At 36.8% G+C, this 24,782-nt stretch overlaps 2 protein-coding genes across 7 annotated transcripts; one reads left to right on the top strand and one right to left on the bottom strand.

Moving 5' to 3' along the window:
• Positions 1-429: 429 nt before the first annotated feature.
• Positions 430-6,329, bottom strand: LOC113063216 (zinc finger protein 513-like). Of its 3 annotated transcripts, none has more exons than XM_026233452.1 (5): positions 6,114-6,329; positions 5,666-5,784; positions 4,067-4,201; positions 2,272-2,967; positions 430-2,201 (listed from the first exon to the last, which is right to left on the bottom strand). In XM_026233452.1, the coding sequence occupies exons 2-5, from the start codon at positions 5,703-5,705 to the stop codon at positions 1,447-1,449; spliced, it is 1,626 nt and encodes a 541-aa protein (XP_026089237.1). In that variant the 5' UTR covers positions 5,706-5,784; positions 6,114-6,329; the 3' UTR covers positions 430-1,446. The 3 variants fall into 3 exon arrangements, with proteins under 3 accessions (XP_026089237.1, XP_026089235.1, XP_026089236.1); XM_026233450.1 differs by having other exon boundaries at positions 430-2,207; XM_026233451.1 differs by having other exon boundaries at positions 430-2,207; positions 6,003-6,114.
• A 697-nt stretch (positions 6,330-7,026) lies between these two features.
• On the top strand, positions 7,027-23,110 carry LOC113063214 (E3 ubiquitin-protein ligase RNF19B-like). Of its 4 annotated transcripts, none has more exons than XM_026233446.1 (10): positions 7,027-7,167; positions 9,681-10,070; positions 12,829-13,289; positions 15,283-15,485; positions 15,569-15,716; positions 17,791-17,953; positions 18,417-18,531; positions 19,868-19,999; positions 20,769-21,033; positions 21,876-23,110. In XM_026233446.1, the coding sequence occupies exons 2-10, from the start codon at positions 9,912-9,914 to the stop codon at positions 22,051-22,053; spliced, it is 1,824 nt and encodes a 607-aa protein (XP_026089231.1). In that variant the 5' UTR covers positions 7,027-7,167; positions 9,681-9,911; the 3' UTR covers positions 22,054-23,110. The 4 variants fall into 4 exon arrangements, with proteins under 4 accessions (XP_026089231.1, XP_026089232.1, XP_026089233.1 ...); XM_026233447.1 differs by having other exon boundaries at positions 21,879-23,110; XM_026233448.1 differs by having other exon boundaries at positions 20,790-21,033.
• The last annotated feature ends 1,672 nt before the right edge of the window (positions 23,111-24,782 follow it).

Here is a 24,782-nt window from a genome sequence, read left to right on the forward strand (position 1 = left end):
TATTTCATCATATATGGGGACTGTCTATAGACACAATGACTCCTATGCATAGCTGGAGAATAAAATACCACCCAGTAAACCCACCGCTAAAGGTCAAATTTCTTTTTAAGGTAAGTTTTTGCCTCAAAACAGGTTCTGACACTTCAGAAAAAATTATCTCAAACTCATCCTCACAATCTTAACAGCATGAAGATCTCTGCAAGAGTTGTTCGTGCTCTGGTGAAGCACAGACGGGGCTCTGTCTTCATTAGCATGTTTACCGGAGCTGTTCGCAGCAGAGAGCAGGAAGGATTACAGCTTTCATTATGGAAGTGTGAGGATTACACACTGCCTGCCACAGCAGCTTAATCATATCCTGCTGGTTTTTTAGTAACTTGCTTCTGAGCAGTGTTGTGACTGAAAGATGACACATAAATCTAGACAAGGAAGTTTCAACACAAACTCTTTTATTTGAGAATATTTAAGGCATTAATGAAACCACTGCATAATAACAAGAAAACACTCAAGCGTCACACACCTACAAGAGTTTTTGGCAACCTGAAGGTTTAACTGCATATTAGGGTTTCTGGTTTCTGTCGTCCTTCATTATTAGCTAACAATGCCATGGGTGGCAAGTACATGCCAAACATCCCTCGGAGATAAATAATAAAAACACGTACAAAAATAAAAGCTCTATGTTCAGCATGACACGAATACCCACTATGCACCATTCTGCTTCATGTAAACTCGGACAAATAGCGTTTTTCACAGTCAAGATGATACACACATTAAAAGGCAACACAACCCCCCAAAATTATTGAGAGCAAAAACAAGACGATCAGAGATCACAACATAATACTCATTTGTGAAGACATTTTCATCAGGAGGCTCGAGAAGATCTCTGACAGACAAATGAACAATCACATAAAACCTCAAAAAAAGCCAACCAAGGTCAAAGTCCATGCAATGTAACTCCAGGCTTAAAGAAGTACTTCCTATGGCAGTAGTGTCTGTTTGGCACTGATAAATGAACCACAGTCAGGCTCAGAATACTCTTAGAGAGCTTTAGGTAATACAAACTGCCTTGTTCAAAGGCATTAATCAGGAGTGTCCCAACCTGCTCCAGGAGGACCAACTTCCTGCAGAGTTTAGTGCCAACCATCGCTCACAAACCTGGCAGGAAGTTTCAAGTAATCCTAAAGACCTTGATTAGCCGTTTCAGGTGTGTTTATTTAGAGTCTGCGGGAAGGTTGGACCTCCAGGAGCAGAAGTGGACAAACCGTGCATTAGGACATTCAGATTACTGTCTTTTAATTTGTGCATGACTTCATGTAGCAGCTTGTGGATAATTCCAAGAAATGTCTTAAATAATGACTCTGGGCACAAAGAAAAAAAGAAGGAACAACCGACAAAACGTATGCTGTAAAAGTAAAATCTCATTTGCAAGACGGTCGCCCGTATAAGAGGCTACACCTCTTCCTCGTCCACTTCCTCGTTTCCAGGCATCTGCACTTTAACCCAGCCATCTGTAGTCAGGCTGTGCTTCTTCTGATGTCGTTTGTAGTTGTCCCAGTGGCCAGTGGTGTAGCCACACTCTTGGCACTTATGGGGCTTCTCGCCTGTGTGGCGCAACATATGCCGCTTTAGGTTCATACTCTGGTTGCAGCTGTAATTGCAGATTGCACACTGAAAGGGTTTGGCGCCTGAATGCACCCGCTGGTGCCTCTTGAGATTAGCCAGGTTGCCGCAGGCATAGTCACACAAGTGGCACTTGTAGGGCTTCTCGCCGGTGTGTACTCGATGGTGCCGCTTGAGGTTGTCGAAGTGGGCAGAGGCGTAGTCGCACTGCGGGCACTTGTATGGCTTCTCTCCACTGTGGGTCTTCATGTGGCGGGCCAGGTGGTTCGGGTAGTGGGTGATGAAAGGGCAGGCAGCACAGGTGTAGACTTTGTCCCCTCGTTCAGCGGGGCATCCGGGTGTGTCCTTAGTTAACATTTCCAGGGTGCACTTTGCACATATCTGGGCCGAGGATCCATCCTCGTCATCCAGGGCCATGCCGCACAGCCGACAAGTGAAGGGGAAGAACATGGGGGGCAGGGGAGCAGCCTGTCCTGACTGCAACACCCCTGCCGACGACTGCTGTGGAAGCCTCAGGCCATCAAGTGTGTGCAAGTAGTTCCCATCCCTTCCCGCATGGGCTCGCGAGGCAGACTGCACAGCACCTGCAACTGAACTCTTTGTAAAACTCTCCTTTCAGTATTCTTTCAGGACACAAAGCAGAAGCTTACTTACCTTCGGTGGGGGCAGGAGCTGCTTCCTTTTCCTGCTGACTCAGGGTAGTGTGGTTTAAACCATTGCCACTTACTGGCTGAGGGGCACTCTGACCCGGGCTTACAGCTGCATGCATGCGCTGGTGCCTCTTCAGGTTCCCTAAGGAACTGCATGCAAACGTGCAGTTGTTGCACTTATAGGGCTTTTCCCCGGTGTGTATGCGCAAGTGCCTTTGCAGGTTCACTAGTTGTGCTGATGCGTAGGAGCACAGCGGACACCCGTATGGCTTTTCGCCATTGTGCGTCTTCATATGCCTCTTAACATGATTGGTGTAGCGTGACGTGAAACCACAGAGCGTGCATGAGTGGAGCTTCAGGGAACCATCCTCCGCACCAGCGCCTTCATTCCCTCCCCCTCTAGACTCGGCTTGTAAGCCTAAGTCCGAGCAGAGTTTCCTGTCTGCAACGCCATTCACATTCCCTTTGCAACAGCGCATGCAGAAGGGCCCCACCAAGTCCACGCCTGGTCCCAGGGGGTCTTCCAGGAGCTGACCACACCCTCTGCAAGAGAGGTAAGAGGGAAAGGCAGACTCAGAAACCCTCTCTTCACGCTCGCTTTCGGTCGCACGCAGGTCTTCAGCGTCACTCTCCATACTGAGGCGGCTGAAGGGAGAGCTCTCCTCGTCTCCCAGGGGGAAGCCAGGCAAACTGATGTCAGCTGTACAGGACCACAGCAAGACACTGCATTACATTATGCAGCTGTATAGATAGATTTTCTGCAATCTGAGCTAGTGTGTAAGCATTCAATTAAAACAGAAATTTCAACAATTTAGTGCTAATAACAGGACATTATTTCAGTATCTGTAATATGTGAAGCTGATGAAGCAAGATTGCGTGCATCTATAATTTTCAAAAAACACTACAAATATAGCACAAAATATCCTCAGCTGAAAAATATTTGGCATTTATACTTACCCACTAAGCCAGCTGACAAACGTTAAGTAAATTCTGATAGCAACAAATAAAAGGTGGTACTCCAAACAAAACTAAATTCTAGTGTTTCTGCTCATTGTCTTTCCATGAAACGTAGTTTTCCTTCTGCAAGCTGCTGATGTACATGCACTGTGTAGAAATGTGTGAGTCTGAAGTCTGAACGGGCGTTTATAGTGCCCATTTCGGAAACCCCAGGTGGGTGATTACCCAGCCTAATGATAATGATGATGATGATGACTATAATGGTCCTGCTGCTGATGATCACAACTAAATGCCTTATTATAATGTGTCCTTGATGGTGATGACTGTCTTGATGACCTTTATATAATAGTTGTAACATACTGTATTTTTTTCCTGATTTGACATTTTGAAATAGTATGTTCTGTCAGAAGGCCAAAACCATTGAAATTTTCCAGAACGTTAGGCTCACTTCTTTCAACTGTACAATGAAGACCACACTGCTTGCTGACAGCACTTATGTTACAAGTCAGTCTTCACACTTAATGTCCCATATTAAGCACATATGGCCCCTCACGAATGCCAACAATACAGCAAACTAAAGCATATGTATAAAATCATCAAGATTTAGCAGTAGCAATCGTATAAAAGTTTCAGTGAGCACCCTAATTTATTTTGAAAACTCATTTTATAAAAATATATAGTCACAAGACCTTTCTATGTAAAAATATTAAAATTGTTTTCACTTAGAAACAAATTTTAATGAAATATGTAAAATTCCTCAAAATTTCTGGATTTTTCCATGAGAGTCTAAACCCTTTTAATATTCCCTACCAAAGTTAGGCTTAGAAACTCACGTAACTCACCTGAGAACTTTTCCAGGCCTATGATCTTGTTGTCATTGTCAGGATCTGAAAACTCGAGTTCTTGTCCCAAGAGGAAGTCGCTCTCAAAGGTAAGGCTTGCTGAACGTACAGTGCCTAAACCATCTTCAGAATCCACTGAAAGCAAAGAGTCCAAAGTCAAATACAGCTGCAATGGCATTGAAAAACAACTTTATAGATATAGATGAAATACATATAAAAAAGGATGTAAAAATATGTACTAAACCCATGTGAAACCCCTACAGCGGCTGTAAGCTTTTTAAGTCATGCTTAATCTTACATTTATTATACAAATAATGAGATTTACAGTAAACTGCACACCATCTTGTGGGATTATATTCATTTGAAATAACTCTTGGGCTAATGACTAATTAAAATAAATATAACTCTCAAAAAACACAAAACAATCATAGAATTGCGCCCTTTGGATTTTTTTTTAATAATAATAACAATTCTAATTATTTTATAAGTCATTTACACCAAGCCACAATTTATGTATTGTGAAGGAAAAAAAAAAAACACTTTCTGAATAACTTAATGGTTCCTGTTAATATATTCACACAATATTTTTCATAATATGACAAAATTAAAAATGGACTGGAAATACAATAATTTATAATTTATGCTGACATAAAATAACCCAATTTGTGTTGATTTTTTCTTCTTCACGCATCTCATATTTCATCCATTTCAACTATTGTATGGCAAAATTGCTAGTCACGGTAGAAATTACACCACAACTTTGAGTTTTAATTATCATTACTTGAATGGATTTTCATATTTTAAGATTTACAAGGGTAAAAAAAAACAGCTTTATACATGTCTGAAAAAAAAAAAACTGTAAAAATAAACAAAGGCAAATAGTTTTTTTTTTTTTTCAAGACAGTTTTAATGTGATTTCATAAAACAAAAGAGGAAGGATAAGTTAAAGAAACAGCCCATCTAGCAGCATTTACTTGGCTCTGGCTTTACTGTAATTTTACTGCCATCTGCTGGGCGAAACTAAAAAAAATAAATCACAACTTTTTAATAAAGAAGAAACAAGGACACAACCAATACTTTTGAAGCAGGCTATGTTTACAGCAAGTATTTGTATTCATTCAGTTACCATAACAGTGATTTACCACATTCGTCTGAAAATCTTAAAACTTGCTTAATATTAATATGAATTACAGGCAAAATTCAGCATTTCTTCCTAATCTGACACAAACATATAATTAACTCCTACTTTTGTTAGACACATTACAACTTTTTAAATAAAGGACAGTGGATACACACAGCATATAAAATCATCAGAAGAATCTACCAGTCAGCTTGTCTGACACCTGAAATCACAATTCAAAATCAAGTCAAAACACAGTGCAGTGCAATTGTTATGTTTCTGTCAATACAAATAGATTTCTCATATTATATTATATATAATATATAAACTAAATATAATCATATAACCAACAAGTCGTAACCAAGTGTAATAGGTTCCAAGAGCACATAAAAAACAAGACTGAATTAGTAAACACCAACAAATACTAAATATGTGAGAGGAGTGAACGAATACCAAGATTAAATGAGAAAGCAGCTTACACTTGACTGGTTGTGGATTCTGTTGTTTTCTTCTTGGCATCTTCCAGTCAGCCTTTTTATTTGCAACCTCCTCTGGGTTCCCTCGAAACCAATCAACTCATTCTCCAAAGGTACATATCCTTTAAAAGCATTTAAATAACACACGTTACTGATATACACGTCAGAACAACTCATTTAACAAATGCATTGCGCGTCTAGGAGCTAACATGCTAATCTTACAGTGACACATAAGATAAATAAGACTTGCGTCATTTACAGTAAATAAAATATATATATTAATCTCGCAGTGCAACAGAATGCACGTCTGTGTTCATGTATTTTAGTAGGCTACACGTACTGAAGTGCACGAGCGCCCAGCCTGTGTGTTTCTTCAGTCGATATGCAACACACAGATCTAAACACTCCACTCCAGCTCTGTTGTCAAGCTCAGCAGATGTCATAAATATACCTGTTCTTTCTAGCTGACACGTTAAATACCGGTACCCGTCGAGGCAAACAGCGGCGTCTGACGGGGCGCTACTGCTCACAGTCCGCCATTCCGCAACACATCGACCACAAAGAAAGGCAATTAATGCTCTTTTTTCATAACTTAATTGATTTCCAAATTGCCATTGTATACATTTTCTTCCGCTACGTTGCGTATATCCGTTTCCTCGCCTACGCATTTCCGGGGACGTTGCTGCTCTGTTTATACATTTCTCTTTTTATGGATTGTTGTTCGATATTAAAGCTAAAATAAAGGAAAATCTGCATTTAGATTTAGGGAGGTTAAATTAATTTTGTACCGCATTTGATTCATGTTTTTTGTGGGCGCAATAACTATGAATAAATCTCGCTTATGACAACAATATTATATTATATTATATTATATTATATTATATTATATTATATTATATTATACATTTTGTAATATTTTCTTACTATAAGATTAGAACAGTACGAACTACACAGCCGTCGTCCAAATTATTATTAGTAAATAATAATGTTAATTATACGTATAGGCTATTGTAATGTTATGTAAAAAAAAAATATAGTAGCCATTATATTAAATAGTTTGCTATTATTGGTGCTCAAGTCTCAGAATGACATGACAATTATATTTATTTGCAAATTAATACTTTGCTAAATTACTACACAGATATAACATGCTTTTACTACAGTTGCACTATATATATATATATATATGAGAGATATGAGATATGAGATATATATATATATATTACATTAATATTATTCACACAATCTCCTGAAGGCCATTACAACCTGTCAAGCAGCAGAGGAGCTTAAGGAGGGAACCTCGGGGTTCAAGGGGATTTCCTCGCCAACATCATGTGGCGAATCTTGGACCAGAGTCCAGAAAAACACTCAAAGACACGCAAATAGGCGACGTTCTACAGCAGTGGGAGGAGCCTCGAGAGCTTGCGCTTCCTTACAAGAGGTCCTCATCCGCTCAGTGGGAGGAGCCAACCGATGGCGCTGAGCTGATAACGCACTGAGCGGAGGTAAGAGACCGATTACATTCAATTATTATTATTATCTTTAAGTCCGAGGATGTTTTTCTCCTCATGAGTTCGGGTATTATAAGCTGCATTTAAGCATAAAAGTATATTATTTGGCAGGGGGAACGGCAATACGTAATAACATTGCCACTCCCTGCAGTGCTGTGATGCCCTGGTCAGACCTTCTGATTAATTATTACAAATTCTGACATTAGACAAATTATTTTAGTGCATTAAATTTAAAGTGGCGCTAAACAGACACATTTCAGCACAACCGAGAGGTCGTATGAAGTGCGTGTGGTTCTGTACGTAAATACATGTAATATAAAGGTCCGTCCTGTATCCTTAAAGTAACAGTTGATGTAAATGACGGACCACTCGTGGCCCAAATGTGGAGGTGTGTCCTCATATAACGCCCTAAACGGCATTGCCACGAACCCACGATGTTTTCTTGAGTTGTTAGTCAGGATATTAATGAGATCTCTTCAAAAGAGACTGATATATTATAAACACAGCTATGATTGCATTGCATCGGCCTTTGATATTTTTGGTTTGCCAAATTGTTGCCCAGTTTGCTTAATGTGGTCAAACAAGAAAACTGCTGAGTGCATGTCCAGGAATAGTCCTGAGAGAAAGAAAACACACCGAAGGCAATCCAAAGATCTCAGCCACAGGATTTTTCTCTACGACCAGAGAAGCTATAATACACATTTGAGCTCTATCTCATCATTGACGCCCATTACAATGTGCACAATAAAAGTATTTATGCATGCCAGATACTCTGACAAGTCGTTAGTTAATGTATCATGTAAGCATTAAAAACAAGCTTTGAACTCCATTATAATTGCATAATGCTTTCTTTTGTGGTTAAATCTTGGTCCAGTGCATTTTAAAACCCTGCTTGTCAGTGTGTTGAATGACATTGATATTAAGCGATATGTCTCTCATCTTTATTGGTTTCTGTTCTGTTGAGAATCTTGAATTTTTTTTTTTTTTTTTTTTTTTTTTGGCCCAGGTATTTCATATGTATAACTTTAGAAATAAATGTATCTCAAGATTGTTTTTAGCATGGATAATCTTTAAGAAATGCAGTTGTTTCCACAAAAAGAATAAGTCACTGATTTTCTCTCATGACCATTTTATGTTTAATGAACGTAACCCTAAAGTACTAAGTAGCTTAATAGGCAATACCATTTAATGTCAAATTTATTCTTATTAAATGTGAGACCTTGTCAGAATGTTTCCCCTTTGCAACGCTGTGTTTCTAAAGCCTGAACGAAAATTGATCCTCATGATTATATGCTTTCTATTGTTAATTTTATTATTGCAGCATTAGCATTAGCAAATTGAAGAATTTGTATTCTTGAAGCATTCTTATATAGCTAGCAGAAGAACTGAAAAACTTGTTAAATGCATTGTTATTTTAGTATAATTTATTTACGATTGTAGATAAAACAATATTTGGAAAGATTTACATTTTTATATTTTAAGTTACAGTAGCAAATGGTAGTAATTTTGTTTTGTGCTATTGTCAGTTTTATTAGTTTTAGTTTTTTTTAATAATTTTTTTTAGCTTAAGTTTTTTTTTATTTCAGTGCAAGTTTTACTACTTTTAATATTAAAATATTTGAATATCTAGAAAGTTTTTAATCTGATATTTATATATTAGATATACACAATAACTCCCTCTCAGTTATGCACTATGCAGGTGTCTTTGTGTGTTGGTGGAATACAGTAGTATACAGTAAACTTAGGCGATAAACGGGGTCTTTGTAGTTTATTAATTAGTCACACCTGCTTTGGAAATGAGAAACAAGATGGGAATAGTTTTTAGGGCTGATGGTTTCCCACTGCTTCGGGTGTGTGCTCACAGTGTGTGTGTGTGTGTTCACTGCTCTTTGTGTGTGCACTTCTGATGGGTTAAATGCAGAGCACGAATTCTGAGTATGGGTCACCATACTTGGCTGAATGTCACTTCACTTTTTTTTTTTTTTTGGGAAATTGTTTGCAGGGTCAATGACATGATGATTCTATTTATTTATTTATTTATTTATTTTAAAGAAATGTATTCTTTTATTTAGCAAGGAACATTAAATGTATAAAAGTGAGGACATTACACAAGATTTATTTTTGAAATTTTTGAACTTTGTATGCATCAAAGAATGCAGAAAAATAAACAAAAAATATAGAGCAGCACAACTGTTTTCTACATTGATAATAAATGTTTCTTGAGCAGCAAATCAGCATATTAGAATGATTTCTGAAGGATCATGTGACACTGAAGACTGGAGTAATTATTCTGAAAATTGAGGGATAATTACATTTGAAAATATATTCAAACAGAAAAGAGTCATTTTTAATTGTAATAATATTTCACTGCATAACTGTAAATGCAAATAAATACAGCCTTGGTGAGCATAACTAACTTATTTAAATGGATGCTTTAAATGGATGTCCACTGAGAGATGTTTTCTTACTTTAGCATTTCCTAATTCTGTTCATGTTTTTCTTTTCAGGGATGAACATTTGTGGTGCGTTTGGATAACTGAAGGAACAGAAAACTTTTCATGTGGGAAGAAAACTATGACCTGGATCAGGGAACTCTGTTGTGGACAATTTTCGTTTTTCCTCACAATGTTTTCTTTGCCAATGTTCAGTGTTAGACCATAAGCAACAAACAAAGACACACTAACAAAAGGGGCCTGATCCTCTCATGCTGTTTAAGCTGGGCTGTCCAGCTCTGTACAATGAAGAGACCCAAGCAACAGTCACAGTCCCTCAGTTTTCTCAGCTTCTTCAGCCGAAAGCCCAAATCTGACACCAGGATTGAAAAGCCCAGTGGGACTTTGAACAAGGAGGACGTGGCCATCATTCTCACGCCCAATGAGCATAAGCATGTGGAACAAGTAAGACAACATCTTCATTTATTCTATAACCAGTACATATGTTTGTTTAATCTCTGTATTCTGTAAGCAGTAGGTGTAATGCTTTATTTCACCTGGTAGACAAGTTATCATCTTACTTTCTTTCGAAAGCATTATGCTTATTTGATCATGACTCCTCAGATTGTTGAGCCAAGTGGATTTTTTTGGATGCAACTTCCTAAATAAATAAATACAGGTGCATTTCATTAAATTAGAATGTCATGGAAAAGTTCATTTATTTCAGTAATTCAACTCAAATTGTGACTCGTGTATTAAATAAATAAATTAAATGCACACAAACTGAAGTAGTTTAAGTTATTTTAATTGTGATGATTTTGGCTCACATTTAACAAAAACCCACCAATTCACGATCTCAACAAATTAGAATATGGTGACATGCCAATCAGCTAATCAACTCAAAACACCTGCAAAGGTTTCCCAAGCCTTCAAAATGGTCTCTCAGTTTGGTTCACTAGGCTACACAGTCATGGGGAAGACTGCTGATCTGACAGTTGTCCAGAAGACAATCATTGACACCCTTCACAAGGAGGGTAAGCCACAAACATTCATTGCCAAAGAAGCTGGTCGTTCACAGAGTGCTGTATGCAAGCATGTTAACAGAAAGTTGAGTGGAAGGAAAAAGTGTGGAAGAGAAAGATGCACAACCAACCGAAGGAACCACAGCCTTATGAGGATTGTAAAGCAAAATCGATTCAAGAATATGAGTGAACAAAAGAATGGACTGAGGCTGGGATCAAGGCATCAACAGCCACCACACACAGATGTGTCAAGGAATTTGCTGAACCAAAGACAACGTCAGAGGCATCTTACCTGGGCTAAGGAGAAGAAGAACTGGATTGTTGCCCAGTGGTCCAAAGTCTTCTTTTCAGATGAGAGCAAGTTTTGTATTTCATTTGGAAACCAAGGTCCTAGAGTCTGGAGGAAGGGTGAAGAAGCTCATAGCACAAGTTGCTTGAAGTCCAGTGTTAAGTTTCCACAGTCTGTGATAATTTGGGGTGCAATGTCATCTGCTGGTGTTGGTTTTTGAAAACCAAAGTCACTTCACCCATTTACCAAGAAATTTTGGAGCACCTCATGCTTCCTTCTGCTGACCAGCTTTTTGAGGATGCTGACAAAATTTGGCAGTCATAGTTGGTGTGCTTGACTGGCCAGCAAACTCACCAGACCTGAACCTCAGAGAGAATCTATGGGGTATTGTGAAGAGGAAAATGAGAAACAAGAGAACAAAAAATGCAGATGAACTGAAGGTCACTGTCAAACAAACCTGGGTTTCCATACTACCTCAGCAGTGCCACAAACTGATCATCGCCATGCCATGCCAAACTGAGGCAGTAATTAAAGCAAAAGGAGCCTCTACCAAGTAATACATGTAGAGTAAATGAACATACTTTCCAGAAGGTCAACAATTCACTAAAAATTGAATGAAGTATTCTATTTTGTTGAGATTGTTAATTGGTGGACTTTTGTTAAATGTGAGCCAAGATCATCACAATTAAAAGAACCAAAGACTTAAACTACTTCAGTCTGTATGCAATGAATTTATTTAATATGTGAGTTTCACAATTTGAGCCTGTAAGTATACTGCATAAAATCTTATGTTGCAAATTCATTCACTTTAAACCGTTATCATCTGTCAAACTTGTGTGACTTTTTCTTCATGGAACACAAAAGGAAATGTTTATCAAAATACACAACCTGCTCTTTTACATATGATACAATTGAAAATAAATAAATCTACCCACATAAATTTAATTTTGGACCGCCATATGGACCACTTCCTTTGGGGGCACTACAGTGTTCTAAATGACTGGAAAAATTATATCCATGCTGTTCATTTCCCTTCCCCCAAACCATTTTATCCAATTTGTTTTACTGGGAGTGTCTTATTTGTCCTGTTGCCAAGAAACAGTGGTTAGACTGTCATTTTATTATTTGATAAAACAGTTTTATCAAGCAACAACACAAATGAGTGAAATGTATGGGGAATAAGGCAGCTGTGTTTGCCAGAACTTCACAGTAAAAAAAAATAAATAATATAAAATTAAATAATAATAAAAATACGGTATCATCACTTTAGGTTTTACATATTTAAATTTACACCTGTATATACAGTAAATGTATAAATAATAAAAGTGTATGTGTATATAATGTTAATATACCAACCTACTGAAGTAGTATCTGTTTTGTACCTTTTGTACTTAGAACCACCAAACAAACAGAGATATAATATGTAGACGGTGTATGCAAAAAGTGCACAGTGTCATATACACAAATACAAAACACCATCATGACACTAAAATAATGCAATGAACATGAATTTAACAACATAAGATCTACATAACTGATAAGAACAAACTAAGAAGAAAAAAAAACGGTTGTCAATGATAAAGCATCAAATGTGAGTGCTGTCACACTGGGAATTCGGACAATTTACTTTTTTTTTACTGTAAATTATGAGATTTTACACCTCCAAAAACTTTAATGGTATTTTACTATAAAATTATGAGATGTCCCATTACCTTTATTACAAGTTTTTACTCTGTATAGTAAGGGAATTTGCCATTAACCAATAAGCAGGTTTTTACTATAGTAGTCTTTTACCATTAAAAATACAATAATTTTTTACAACAAAAATACAAAAAGTTGCTTATCTTCATTAGACTGATTAAAAAGTCATAACTTTCATTGCTGGCCTCAGTGATTTTGTCTCTCCTCTCAGGACCGAGCTCACAGTGATGTTGGATCAGAGGGCGGTAGGGATGGAGGAGATCCTGGGAAAGGGGAAGGAGGTGGAGTGGGAGATGATGAGGGAAGTGCAGAGTGTGGGAGCTGTGGCTCGATGGGTGTGCTGTCCTTGTCCTCCTCCAGTCAGGACCAGCTGCTGGAGCACCTGGTCGAGTGCCCACTCTGCCTCCTGAGTCAACCATGCGGCCACTTCCCTCGCTTGTCCTCCTGCCAGCATCGTGCCTGCACCGACTGTTTGCGCCAATACCTACGCATCGAGATCTCAGAGAGCCGCGTGGGTATCGCCTGCCCGCAGTGCCCTGAAGCTCTGGCTCTGCCCGATGTCCGTGCCATTCTGGATGATGGTGCACTGCTGAAGCGCTTCGAAGAGTTCCAGCTGCGACGCTTTCTGGCTGCTGACCCAGACACGCGCTGGTGCCCGGCGCCAGATTGCAGGTTAGCACATAAATGTGACTGATGAAGCACATCCACTACTGTACCATTGGTGCCCTTAGAGATATTTTTACACTATTGACATATCATATTATTGTGCGTAAACATCTTAATTTCATACAGGTGAACATGTCACAATAATTGCTCAGTTTTTTAAATCTGTAATTTAAATTTAAAGTGGTAGAAAAAGTGCATAGAATTTATCACGGCAGATCGTAACTTTAATTTGAAATATAAATTAGAATTTTAACTGTAGTTTGCAGAATTTATATTATGGCCGATTCTGGCAGATAATAATTTTTACATTTATGGCCAATATTGAAATTCAATACAATTTAATTTAAATAATAATAAAAAATATATAAAAACCATAAAATTTAATATCAGTTGTTTTAAATGCTACAAGTGAATTTAAGCATCATAAGATTTTAATGTATGGTATGGAAATTTAGATTTTGATATTTGCCAAAGATTACATTTAACAATCGAAGTGGGTGTCAGACAATGACAAAAAAAATTATACACAAAACCTTAACATACATAAATTGTCCATTTCTCATATGGTACCGATACTATATATTGTTGCTTAGCACATTTGGTTAGATTGCTTTATAAAGCAAACTTGCTGATATAGAGGCACCACATAATTGCTATATCACATAAATGTATTTTTTTTATAAAATGAGTTATCCTGAAAAAAAAAAAGATGTCTCTCAAAGTTTAATGTGGTCATGCTCATGGTCTGGATGGTTGCTGGTAGTTTCTCAGACTATGGGTTCTCCACCAGTTTATGGAGATCAGCTCTAATCAGCTTGACACATGGTCATCCCCAGTCACACCAGGGGCATGTTAAAGTTCAAAACGGTGCGCAACGTTTTGCTACGGTTTCCGGATTGAACGTCATGTTTCCTGGAAACGGCATGCACTGGTGTGCAACGGGGTTTGAGATGCGTTTTCTCTTGTTTGGTGGGTGTGTCAGAACTGCAGTCCAATCAGCAGCAACATGTATATAAAGCATGCGTTATTAAAGTGAACTCGCACAATGGCTTCAAGGAAAATAATGTACACATGTGTTCATTGCAGCTAGGTATACGCAACAACTGAGGATATTAGAAGACATGTTTGTCATAAGTTTTATTGTAAAAAAAATATAGGATATCAACATAATGATGTAGTTGTTAATATTTTTAGCTTCATTGCAAACAATGGTAATTAAGTGCTTTTTCTAAAAATGAGAAAGAAAATGCAGGTAATTAAAACGTATGAACTACAAATAAAGTCAGATTGTGAGGCGAAATAGATGGCTCCGAAAATTCTTCACAAAGAAACCAAAGAATGGCCTTCTCAACTGCCATAGTTGCAACTCTTGCGTCATCAGAAAAGTGTGTTCAACGCACAACCGTTTCTGTTTAAAAAACGTTGTGCAACATTTTGTCGGGGCTGAACGCAGCCCAGCTAATAGTCCTGCTGATTACCCATCCAAACTACCTTCAACCAGCTAAGTGTCTACCAGCTGTAACTGGTTTTGGCTAGAATCAATGTGTCACGTGCGCTGCAGCGTGAAGCACATGCTCCTCTGTGGTGCATTATGTACAGTATAGTTTTAGGTTTCGTAATGGTAACGTGATCAGGGTAGTGATGGGAACCCGTGGCTGTTTTACATTTCTTGTCAACAATATGGTAAGAGGTATCACCTGCAGTCTCTCCACATGAACCTGAGAGCATCCTCTCTCTTTACTACTGTGACTGAGAAGCAAAACAATAACAATGATAGTGGTAGCAACCGCTAAATGTGCTAGTTGGTGGCATATGATCATATCTAAAATTATATGTGTTTTACATATTGATTTAATAGCATTGTATAACTGTTCATCGTCTCACAACACAAAAATTAAACAATTCATATTGTGAATTGCGGCCATATTTATTTTGTACAGTTCACCCAAAAATATGATATTTTATATATAATGACAAAAGCATTTTTGTCATTCATTAGCTATGCAGTGATAGCTTACAGCTGTGCTGAGTGCCCCAAGCTAAGCTGTGGTCGGGAAGGCTGTGAAACTGAGTTTTGCTACCACTGCCGCCAGCTGTGGCACCCAGACCAGACTTGTGACCAAGCCAGACGTCAGCGCGCTCACCACACGTCAGGAGCCAATGAGGTTTCCACGCTCTACGTGTTCAATGAGGAGCCTGGTGGTATGGCACAAATATTGTGAGACCAACCTAATATCTGTTTGGTGTGCACCGGCTAGGATGTTTGTTTTGCTTTAATCTTGAAGATGCAGAGGAGATCAAGCCCTGTCCACATTGTGGTGCCTACATCATGAAGACTAATGATGGCAGCTGCAACAGAATGAACTGTACCGTGTGTGCTTGTCAGTTCTGCTGGCTGTGCATGCAGGAGATCACTGATGTGCACTACCTCAGGTACACACACGCACACGCACACAGTCATAGAGTTACAGTTAGAGTGGGTTTATTTGACATGCACTGGAGTTCAAAAGTTGAAAAATAGAAAAAATAAGTTAATCATTTGAATTAACAAGGATGCTTTAAATTGATTAAGAGACTAAAAGATTAAAAGAGACTGTTAAATACATAAAAAAACTTTTATAACATTTATATATTTCAAATAAATGCTGTTCTTTTGAACTTTCTATTCATCAGAGAATCCTGAAAATAAAAGTATCATGGTTTCCATAAAATCATAAACCAACACAATTTGTTTCAAAATTGAAACGGCACAAAACCAGCATATTAAAATGATTTCTGAAGGAACAATTGACACTGAAGACTGAACTTATGATTCAATAATGGTGCAAAAAAAGTTAAAAAAAAACTTTAATTGTGTATTAATTTACATATTTATAACATTTCTGTTTCACAAAATTAAGTATAGATTATTTCATAGACGTACATCTGAAAATAAGAGACAATGCAGTTTTGATCGTGAATATAGTTTACATGCTGACTCAAACTGTTTCAGAGATTTGATCCCTCTGACTTTGACCTGTACCTTCTTAAATACTTTATGTGCAGGCAGACTGAACTAAAATTCTCCCTTTGGACATTGTTAAAAGCTAGAATCATAGCATAAGTGATTTTCTGAAAGTGCCTGCAGTTTTTTATGCAGAATTTGGTCTGTGGGTGTTTGTAAATGAAACTGCCTGCATTTATTAACTGTGTTACTGTAGCAATTGTAAAATTATTAATTAACGTTTAGGCTACAGAATATTTATCCAGTTTGCAGAGCATACACTGCCAAGCATAGGACATTTGCCTGCAAGCACACAGCCCACATTCATCACCCATGCTGTCCAAGTAATTCTGCAGCACAAGAATGTCAGATATGTTTTTCTGGCCCTACAGTACTGAGGTTCTGCTGAGTTTCTTGTGTGGCTGACTTCATGAACATAGCAGATTATCAGATTTGCTTAATTACTCTTAATCAACACAAGTCTTGCGGAATCTGAGCTGTTTCAGAGGTCTGATCTTTAAAATCGTGACTTTGTTACCAGTTTCAGTGAGGTATCGCTGCGCCAAAGCTGATTTCTGATAGATTTTTCCATTCTTGGATGCCAGCCAGCAACTTACGTCAATTAATCAGTACAAATGTGTGGTCATATTTCCCTTTCCATGCAACCCAACCCCCACGATTTGCCAGAAGCGGGGTTCTTAATTTAATGAACACCCTATTCTGCTGGGCTCCAGTCGGGTGGAGAAATTACAGAATACATAAATAATTCTGTCATCATTTACTTACACTTATGTCATTCCAAACCTGAGTGACTTTATTTCTTCTGCAGAAGACAAAAGAAGATATTTTGAAACATGCCTGAGTTTTTTTTTTTTTTTTTGGTCCATGGACTCCAGTGTTGTTTTGAACCCTTTGATTGTTTTAAAAATATATTCTTTATGTTCCAAAGAAGAAATAAAGTCACACAGGTTTGAAATGACATGACGGTGATTAAATGTTGACTGAATTTTTATTGGGTAAGACAAGACACAGTAAAAAACTGTTCAGAATTTGGATTTTGTTAGGCCATTGTGTGTAAAGTCTGAAAAGGCCTAGATTTAACCCTTGAACATTACAGAGAAAAAACACTTTAATAGGATTAACATATGGATGTGATTAAAGTCCTTTTTTTTAACAAAAGGTGTTTTTGCTACATTTGAAGCATTTCTATCAGCTATATCTGTAACACATTGGTGCTCAAATGTGTTTTGCAAAAAAAAAAAAAAAAAAAACCTTGGATGGAAATTTGCCTATTTTTATAAGTGCATAATCAGCATTAATCAGTAATAAAGTGTTGTTCAAATATTTACTTCAGATTGGATTTTAAGCTGGTAGCCTGTAATACTTTACAACACGGAACAGAACAGGAAGTGACATTGAGCTTAGAGAGTTGTAATTCACGTCTTATCTTTAACCTCATGACATGCACATGCCACATATATGTGCGATTATGAAAAACAATACTTTAATTTATCTTCCTCACAGTCCCTCAGGATGCACTTTCTGGGGAAAGAAGCCGTGGTCGCAGACTCGCAAGGTTTTGTGGCAGGTCGGCATGCTGCTCGGGGCTCCGGTGATGATCTCACTCATAGCAGGCATTGCGATACCCGTCATCATTGTGGGCATCCCAATATATATGGGCCGCAAGGTAAAGACCTAAAGTTTGCTGCATTATTATGTCCTTTCTGTCGTGAAATGTATCTGGAGACTGTTTAATAGCTCTTGTATGATAATGAGACAAGGTCATACCCTTGGCTGTATGTGCATCATAGAAAAGTGATGTCGAATGCATTTATGTAAATTTATGTAAATCCACCAGACCTGTCACCTTCACACAGCCGGTAAATGTGATATGGAAAACGTTTGAAAAGAAAGTACAGAGAGTTTCACTGTGTTATTAGTTTATGGATGCTATTATGCTCTTTAGGGCCCTAAGAACAAAGACAGGAACAGTACCTCCCCATGAAATCAGGATTGACGATTCTTATTCTTTTATGGAATATTGCAGTGTTTATTATAAATGATTTATCCATGAACATCCTTATTTATGAGTCATGTGAAAAGATTTGTAATTTGTTTTATGTTGACTTTGCGTCTGTTTGCTTTACCAGGTTCATGGTCGCTGTAAGAAAAACAATACCTCAGGAAGTAAGCATTATCTGACAGTGGCCAGTGGGGTCATGATGTCTGTTTTTGTGTCTCCAGTCATAGCAGCCATCACTGTGGGTAAGAAAATCATGCATCCACCTTACTGGTTGCAAATAACATGATGAACATGTAAAACACCGTGGTTATTTAACCTGGCAGTACTTTGTTCATTCTTCTACATATGTTTTACACAATGCACAAAGGGTTTTTTGATATACATTACTGTTTTATTTTATTATTTTTTTAAAGCTGGTCCCAAGATGGCGCCACAGATGGCCACCTCGCTGTGGAGTTCCACAGTGGTTAATATTTTTGTTAGGTTGTCCTGTTTTAAGTTACATTCCTACAATCAGTTTGACAGAGACATTCGACAGTAACTCACCACCCAATATTTTAGCGTTTTTTGAGTATTCTGTTGTTTTATTGGACATTGTAGTTGGTGAAGTGGCAGCACTGTTCAATCGTTTTAAGACACGCAAGCATTGGAAGCAAGCCGGTGCGCTCATCAAGCTCAGACAGTGCATATGTAATGAAGCTTAAATGTTCTTGGAAGGTTATTAATTATGTAATAATCGTGTTCCTGTAGCTCAACTGGTAGAGCGTTGCGTTAGCAAGCAAGCAAGCGCAAGGTTGGGGGTTTGATTCCCTGGGAACACATGATAGGTAAAAATTGATAGCCTGAATGCACTTTAAGTCGCTTTGGATAAAATGGAATACAATTGAGCAACTGGCCCGTTATTCAAGAGTTCTTATGTTCCACAAAAGCAAGCAATGATTTTATACGACTTTAGAATGACTTGAGGATGAACAACCAATATTTTGTGAAGGCTGAACTAATCCTTTAACATCAATATTGCACACATTTAAGCTTACATACGTGCATACATCGTCTCTCATGACTCCTCTATTTTCTGGAAAGATTAAAATGCAACTAAAATGCCACAGTGATCTCCATGGCATAGTGTGAAGTCCTGAGCACAGCACATTCTGTGCTCTCCTCTCAAACCCAAAGACTGCGTTCCCTCTCATTCTCCTCGATGAATAGCCCTGTCCTCAGGAGAGCCCCAGAGAGGCCTTGTCCCCCTCAATGTCCTCATCAACAATGCCACTCTGTTCTTGTCCAGAACCAGGAGGATCATGGCCTTTTGTCTCCTTTATTGTGTGTTGTTCTTGTCTTTGCTGCTAGCATTATGCCTCTGCGTATTTATGCTGCCATTATGTGTATCTTGCTCTCCTTCTTTAAGATAATTCAGCTGAAAATAAGTTCACTTTTGAGCTAAATATGTCTGTGATTTGAGAATTTCCATATGTCATTTAGGTACCTAAGTTGCACACTTATATAAAATTTTCTTTGATTAATAATAAAAAATATTCATTATAAATTAGTTCTAATTTAGTAAATCTGTGTTTGAAGGGGTGGGGGTGCCTCTTATGTTGACGTATGTCTACGGGGTCGTGCCCATGGCGTTGTGCCGTAACGGCTGGTGCAGGCCACAAACTGAACTTCCTGAAGTACGGAACATACAATTGGAAGATCTGGCAAATTGTAAGTCCAACTCCTTTAAATTTGGTTATATGAATATACATTTACAGTAAACTTAAATGTTTTACTGCTCTTTTTTTTTTTCAGTAACCTGATGTATTTCAGCTGCATTAAAAATAGCATTGTTCTTAACTCCATTATAAAAATTAGAGGCTATTTATCTAGCGATTTTAAACGGAAATTTCTGTTTTTGTGCCCAAGAAATATAGCTGATACACCAATGTAGAGATAGTGTAACAGATATATTAGATCTTTTAATTTAGCGAACTACTTTTAAGAGTATCTTTGTTGTCGTTTAACAACTTTAGATTTACTGCAGTTACTAGGAGTAGCTAAATAAGTGTGTAAATAAATTTAGTGTAGCTAAATAATTTTAAGAGTATTTTAACAACATTGAACAGCTTCTTTGTAGTTTGCTGCTTTTAACTAGGTGTTTTTCATGTACCTAAAGAGCAACTGCAATTGCTAGCTACATGTTAGCAATATTTTTAGCTAACTCGTTTAAAAGAGTATTTTTAGATTCTAAATATTCTTTTAGCTTGGGAAGCTGCAGTTTTATTGCTGCTTACCCAAAACTATACTGTACATTATTCATGACACTGTTTGCTAGAAAATGATCCTACTGTCTTATAAAGTGCCATTCATTATGTATAAGTTTGTATTTGAGTTTTGATTATGGAAACATTGTTACTGTAGTTTATTAAGATTATTATTATTTTTTATTAATCTCACAGTTCGGCCTGATCTGATGACATTTAAACTTCTCTTGAAGATCTTCTATTTTCTCATGTAGTCAGCGATCACTTGACCGGCCAGACCAACCCAGCTCTATCCGACGGAAGCATACAGGAAGTGAGTGTAAATGTGGAGGAAGTGATGCCGCTTCCCAGCACCAGTGTGGTCCAGTCTGGAGCAGAGGGCTCAGTTGAACTTTCTAATGATGGACATGTTGACAGCACTGAGCAGGTTGTTCAGTCAGACCATGTGGATGTAGTTGAAGAGTGTGCCTTCAGCAGCACACAAACATTTGTTCTGAGGTCAGCAAATTTTATAGATTAGACATAGACATAGATTTCTTCCACAACCCCCCCCCCCCCCATAAAAAAAAGTAATATCAGTAAGCAGTGAAGAAATTCTGTTAAAATGTATACACTACTATTCAAAAGTTTGGGGTAAGAATTAATGTTTTTGAAACAAGTCTTTTATGCTCACCAAGGCAGCATTAATTAAATTAAAGTAGAAATACAGTAAAATTGTGAAAATGTGAAAAATGTTTTATATTTTAATATATTCCAAATGCAATTTATTCCTGTGATGCCATTACTCAGTCATCCAGTGTCACATGATCTCCAGAAATCATTCTGAAATGCTGATTTGGTGGTCGAGAAACATTTATTAATGTTGAAAACAGTTGTGCTGCTTCATAATTTGTTTTATTTACTTTACTGGATTATTTGATGAATAGAAGATTCCGTAACATGAAAATAAATACTTTGTAACATTATAAATGTCTTTACATTAACTTTAGAACAATGTGATGCATAAAACTATGAATTCCTTTAAAATAAAAATAAAAATACAAACCCCAAACTTTTGATTGATGAAATGATAAAAAAACTATTTAAGGTTTTCTTTTCAAATATTTAGTTCTTTTATTCAAGATTTCTAATTTCATGATGTTATCAAAATGGTCCTGACATTTATATCTCCTCAAAAATATATAAAAATGATTTTTTTAAATAGCTAATCATAGAATATGTGCATTCAAGTAAGAATTGCAGATTTCATGTTAATGTGTTCATCTTTGAATTATTAGAACGTCAATTATTTATTTTTCCTTAATCCTTTTTTTTTGTAAAGTTGTTGTTGTTGTTTACAGCAGGGAAGGGACTAATATTGAGGTCCGTGTGGAGATCGAGGCCCAGCCACGGGACGGCCAGAAGCCGAGTCTCAGCAGTACTCTGTCTAGCGAGAGCCTGTCGATGGAATCGCTGTGTGCCTCTCAACAGACAGGGAACACCGATCCCATGCCATTTCCTGAGATAGACAACGTCTGAGCAAATCCTGGAAAACCACTGCTTCCACGGCCCACCTACACTCCCACTGGGTGCTTCCAGCCTCTGCTTGCAAACGCAGAGAGTCAGCGACATGGAAACCAACACAGAGAGCATGAAAGAAAAAGAAGAGAGGGGGAGATGAAGATGAGAATCCAGGGCAGCTGCCCAAATGTCACAGAGGGGATTAAAGATGATCAGATGAACTCAAATGACCAAGAGCATGTTTGTCAACAAGTTTGAGGAGAGCTAACCAATTTTAAACTGTATAGAAGACAATTGCCTATTTGGATGCTGGTCTGTTTAATTTATTCAATTAGCTTTTGTTTTAGCTATACCCTTTTATCTAATGACCATATGTTTCATATCCCCTAACTTATTCGTAGGGGGAAAAGGAAAAATAATTAAACTATGGATTAATAGCATATTTAATTCTGCCACAGTTGCTAGCCTGATATACAGTGTGACTAGAAACATGGTGAAATGCACTAACTCTTGTTGTTCAGGCTAATGCTAACTTGGGTAATGGGCTTTTCCCTCATGGTATTCATTCATTTGAATTATGCAGTTTTTTTTTACATAACTATTGCATTTTCATGAAGGAGCAGCAAAATATGGATTTATGTCTAGAACTAGCCTTCAGCATCATGCTGTTTTTAATGTGGTCCGAATCGATTATGATAATATTAGGTCAAAACTGATCTTAGGGAACTTAAACATTGTGAGGACTCTGATTTTGATTGATGCTTACAAAACTGATGGTCTTGTTTCTCTCTGTTCACCTTTAGATCTTTATTTCTGTAGTAAAGGCATTTGTTTTTGTTTCTGTTAATGAATCAAAAGTTTTAAAAGTCCACTAACTAAAGAGAGCACCTTATCTCAAATATCTACACCGGATCAGTTTACTAAGGAATTCCTTGTATTGGTACCCCAGAGCCAACAGTTGAATAGTGATGTGACGTACATGATGTGACGAGTTTCCAAAACTGAACCTTCATAGCTGCACTGCAGATTGGGAACAATGACTGGAACAGTATGTCAATAAAAAGATTCGCACTGAGTGGTGACTGGGAGAGTTAAGTTTTCTTCTCGTATGAGCACTATTTCTCGTTTTCATTTATTGGTGGAATGTTATTTTATATTTTACGTAGTTTCTGTTTAAATCTGTTTATCAAAAGTTCTATAAGAAACAGACAGAGGGCGCTAGAGTTCTAAAAACGCACGCGATTAATGATACCTGCTGCATCTGGAGTCCAAAAAAATCCAAACAGTTCAGAGTTATATATGTTCAGCTCTAAAAAGTAGAAAAAATAATACAGAATTTTAAGAAAATACCTTACCAACTAATTAATACAGACCCTAAATATGATTTGGGGCATAATCGATGCTTTATTTGTTGATGATAATATTTGAATATTTCTATTGTCTATTAGAAATTGGTTCAGAACAGTAGCACCATAATAAATAAATAAATAAATAAATAGAAAGACAGATAATAAGAAAATAATAATTATTACCCCAATTTAAAATAATTTATATATATATATATATATATATATATATATATATATATATATATATATATATATATATATATATATATATATATATATATATATGGGCTATATATATATATATTTTTTTTTTTAATTATATGACCAAGCTTGACACTCACAGTAGTTAAAATGGACGTCAAATAATAAACACACTACTAATATTATAATTCTCTATTATTATAATTTAATTCATCTTATGTCACCACCAGTCATTAATTACTATATTTATTCTGTGTTTTAGATTTTTTTATATATTTTAGTAACAGTATTTTCAATTAGTTATTTCTGTATACTTTATAGTGCTCATGGTCTTGACACTACAATGAGTTTATTAGAAAATTAATACTGGTATTTCGACAAATATTCAGTTTTCAGTAGTCAAAAGTTATTTAAATCATAGTAACGGTTGACCTCACTGTAAACCAGTGAATGGTTGGATCAACTTGATAAAATTACAGAAAAGAAAAGAAAGAAAAAGTGCAAAATCACAGTGGTGACCATTCAAAATCGCCCTTTACTTATAAACCTAACAAAACATTAAAGAGATGGGGGGGGGGGGGGGTACTTTAAAGTACAATAATTACTTCCTGAAATCAATTGTTCATAAACTGAAAGTAAGATGATGTTACTGTTTTGTTTTTGTTTTAATTTTTAAATTCATCAGATGGAATTATGATGGTAACTGTGTTGTTGAATAACACAGGGATACAACTTCAAGTACAAATGTTTTATTTAAATATTTTAAAATAAAATATTAGCTATTATATGGAATTATATGGAATAATGTTACTTGATTAAAATAAATACAACTATTGAAAAAAATTGTAGGAAGGTTATTACTGAAATCAGTAATTCTACAACATGCAGTTTTCAGTGATGAAACATTGTGTACTGCACTTAACTGAGGTAACGGTTGACTATTTAAGATCATCCACAACAAACCTAATAATAGGCTACATAAAATAAAGTAATAAAAAGAAAAACAATTACTTTCTAAAAGAAAGTTCACGTATTGAAAGTAGGCTATGATGATGTTTATGATGAGGGGTTTTTATTAGTATTTCTGGTACTGTCATTTTAATAAGGAAATGATGATGGTAGCGTGGTTTACGTACAACATGGAGACACAAGTTCAACTATATTTTGGATTTAATGATATTTTATTCAAATAAATAC

Source organism: Carassius auratus, chromosome 45 (genome assembly GCF_003368295.1).
Source record: "Carassius auratus strain Wakin chromosome 45, ASM336829v1, whole genome shotgun sequence".
Lineage (NCBI taxonomy): Eukaryota > Metazoa > Chordata > Actinopteri > Cypriniformes > Cyprinidae > Carassius > Carassius auratus.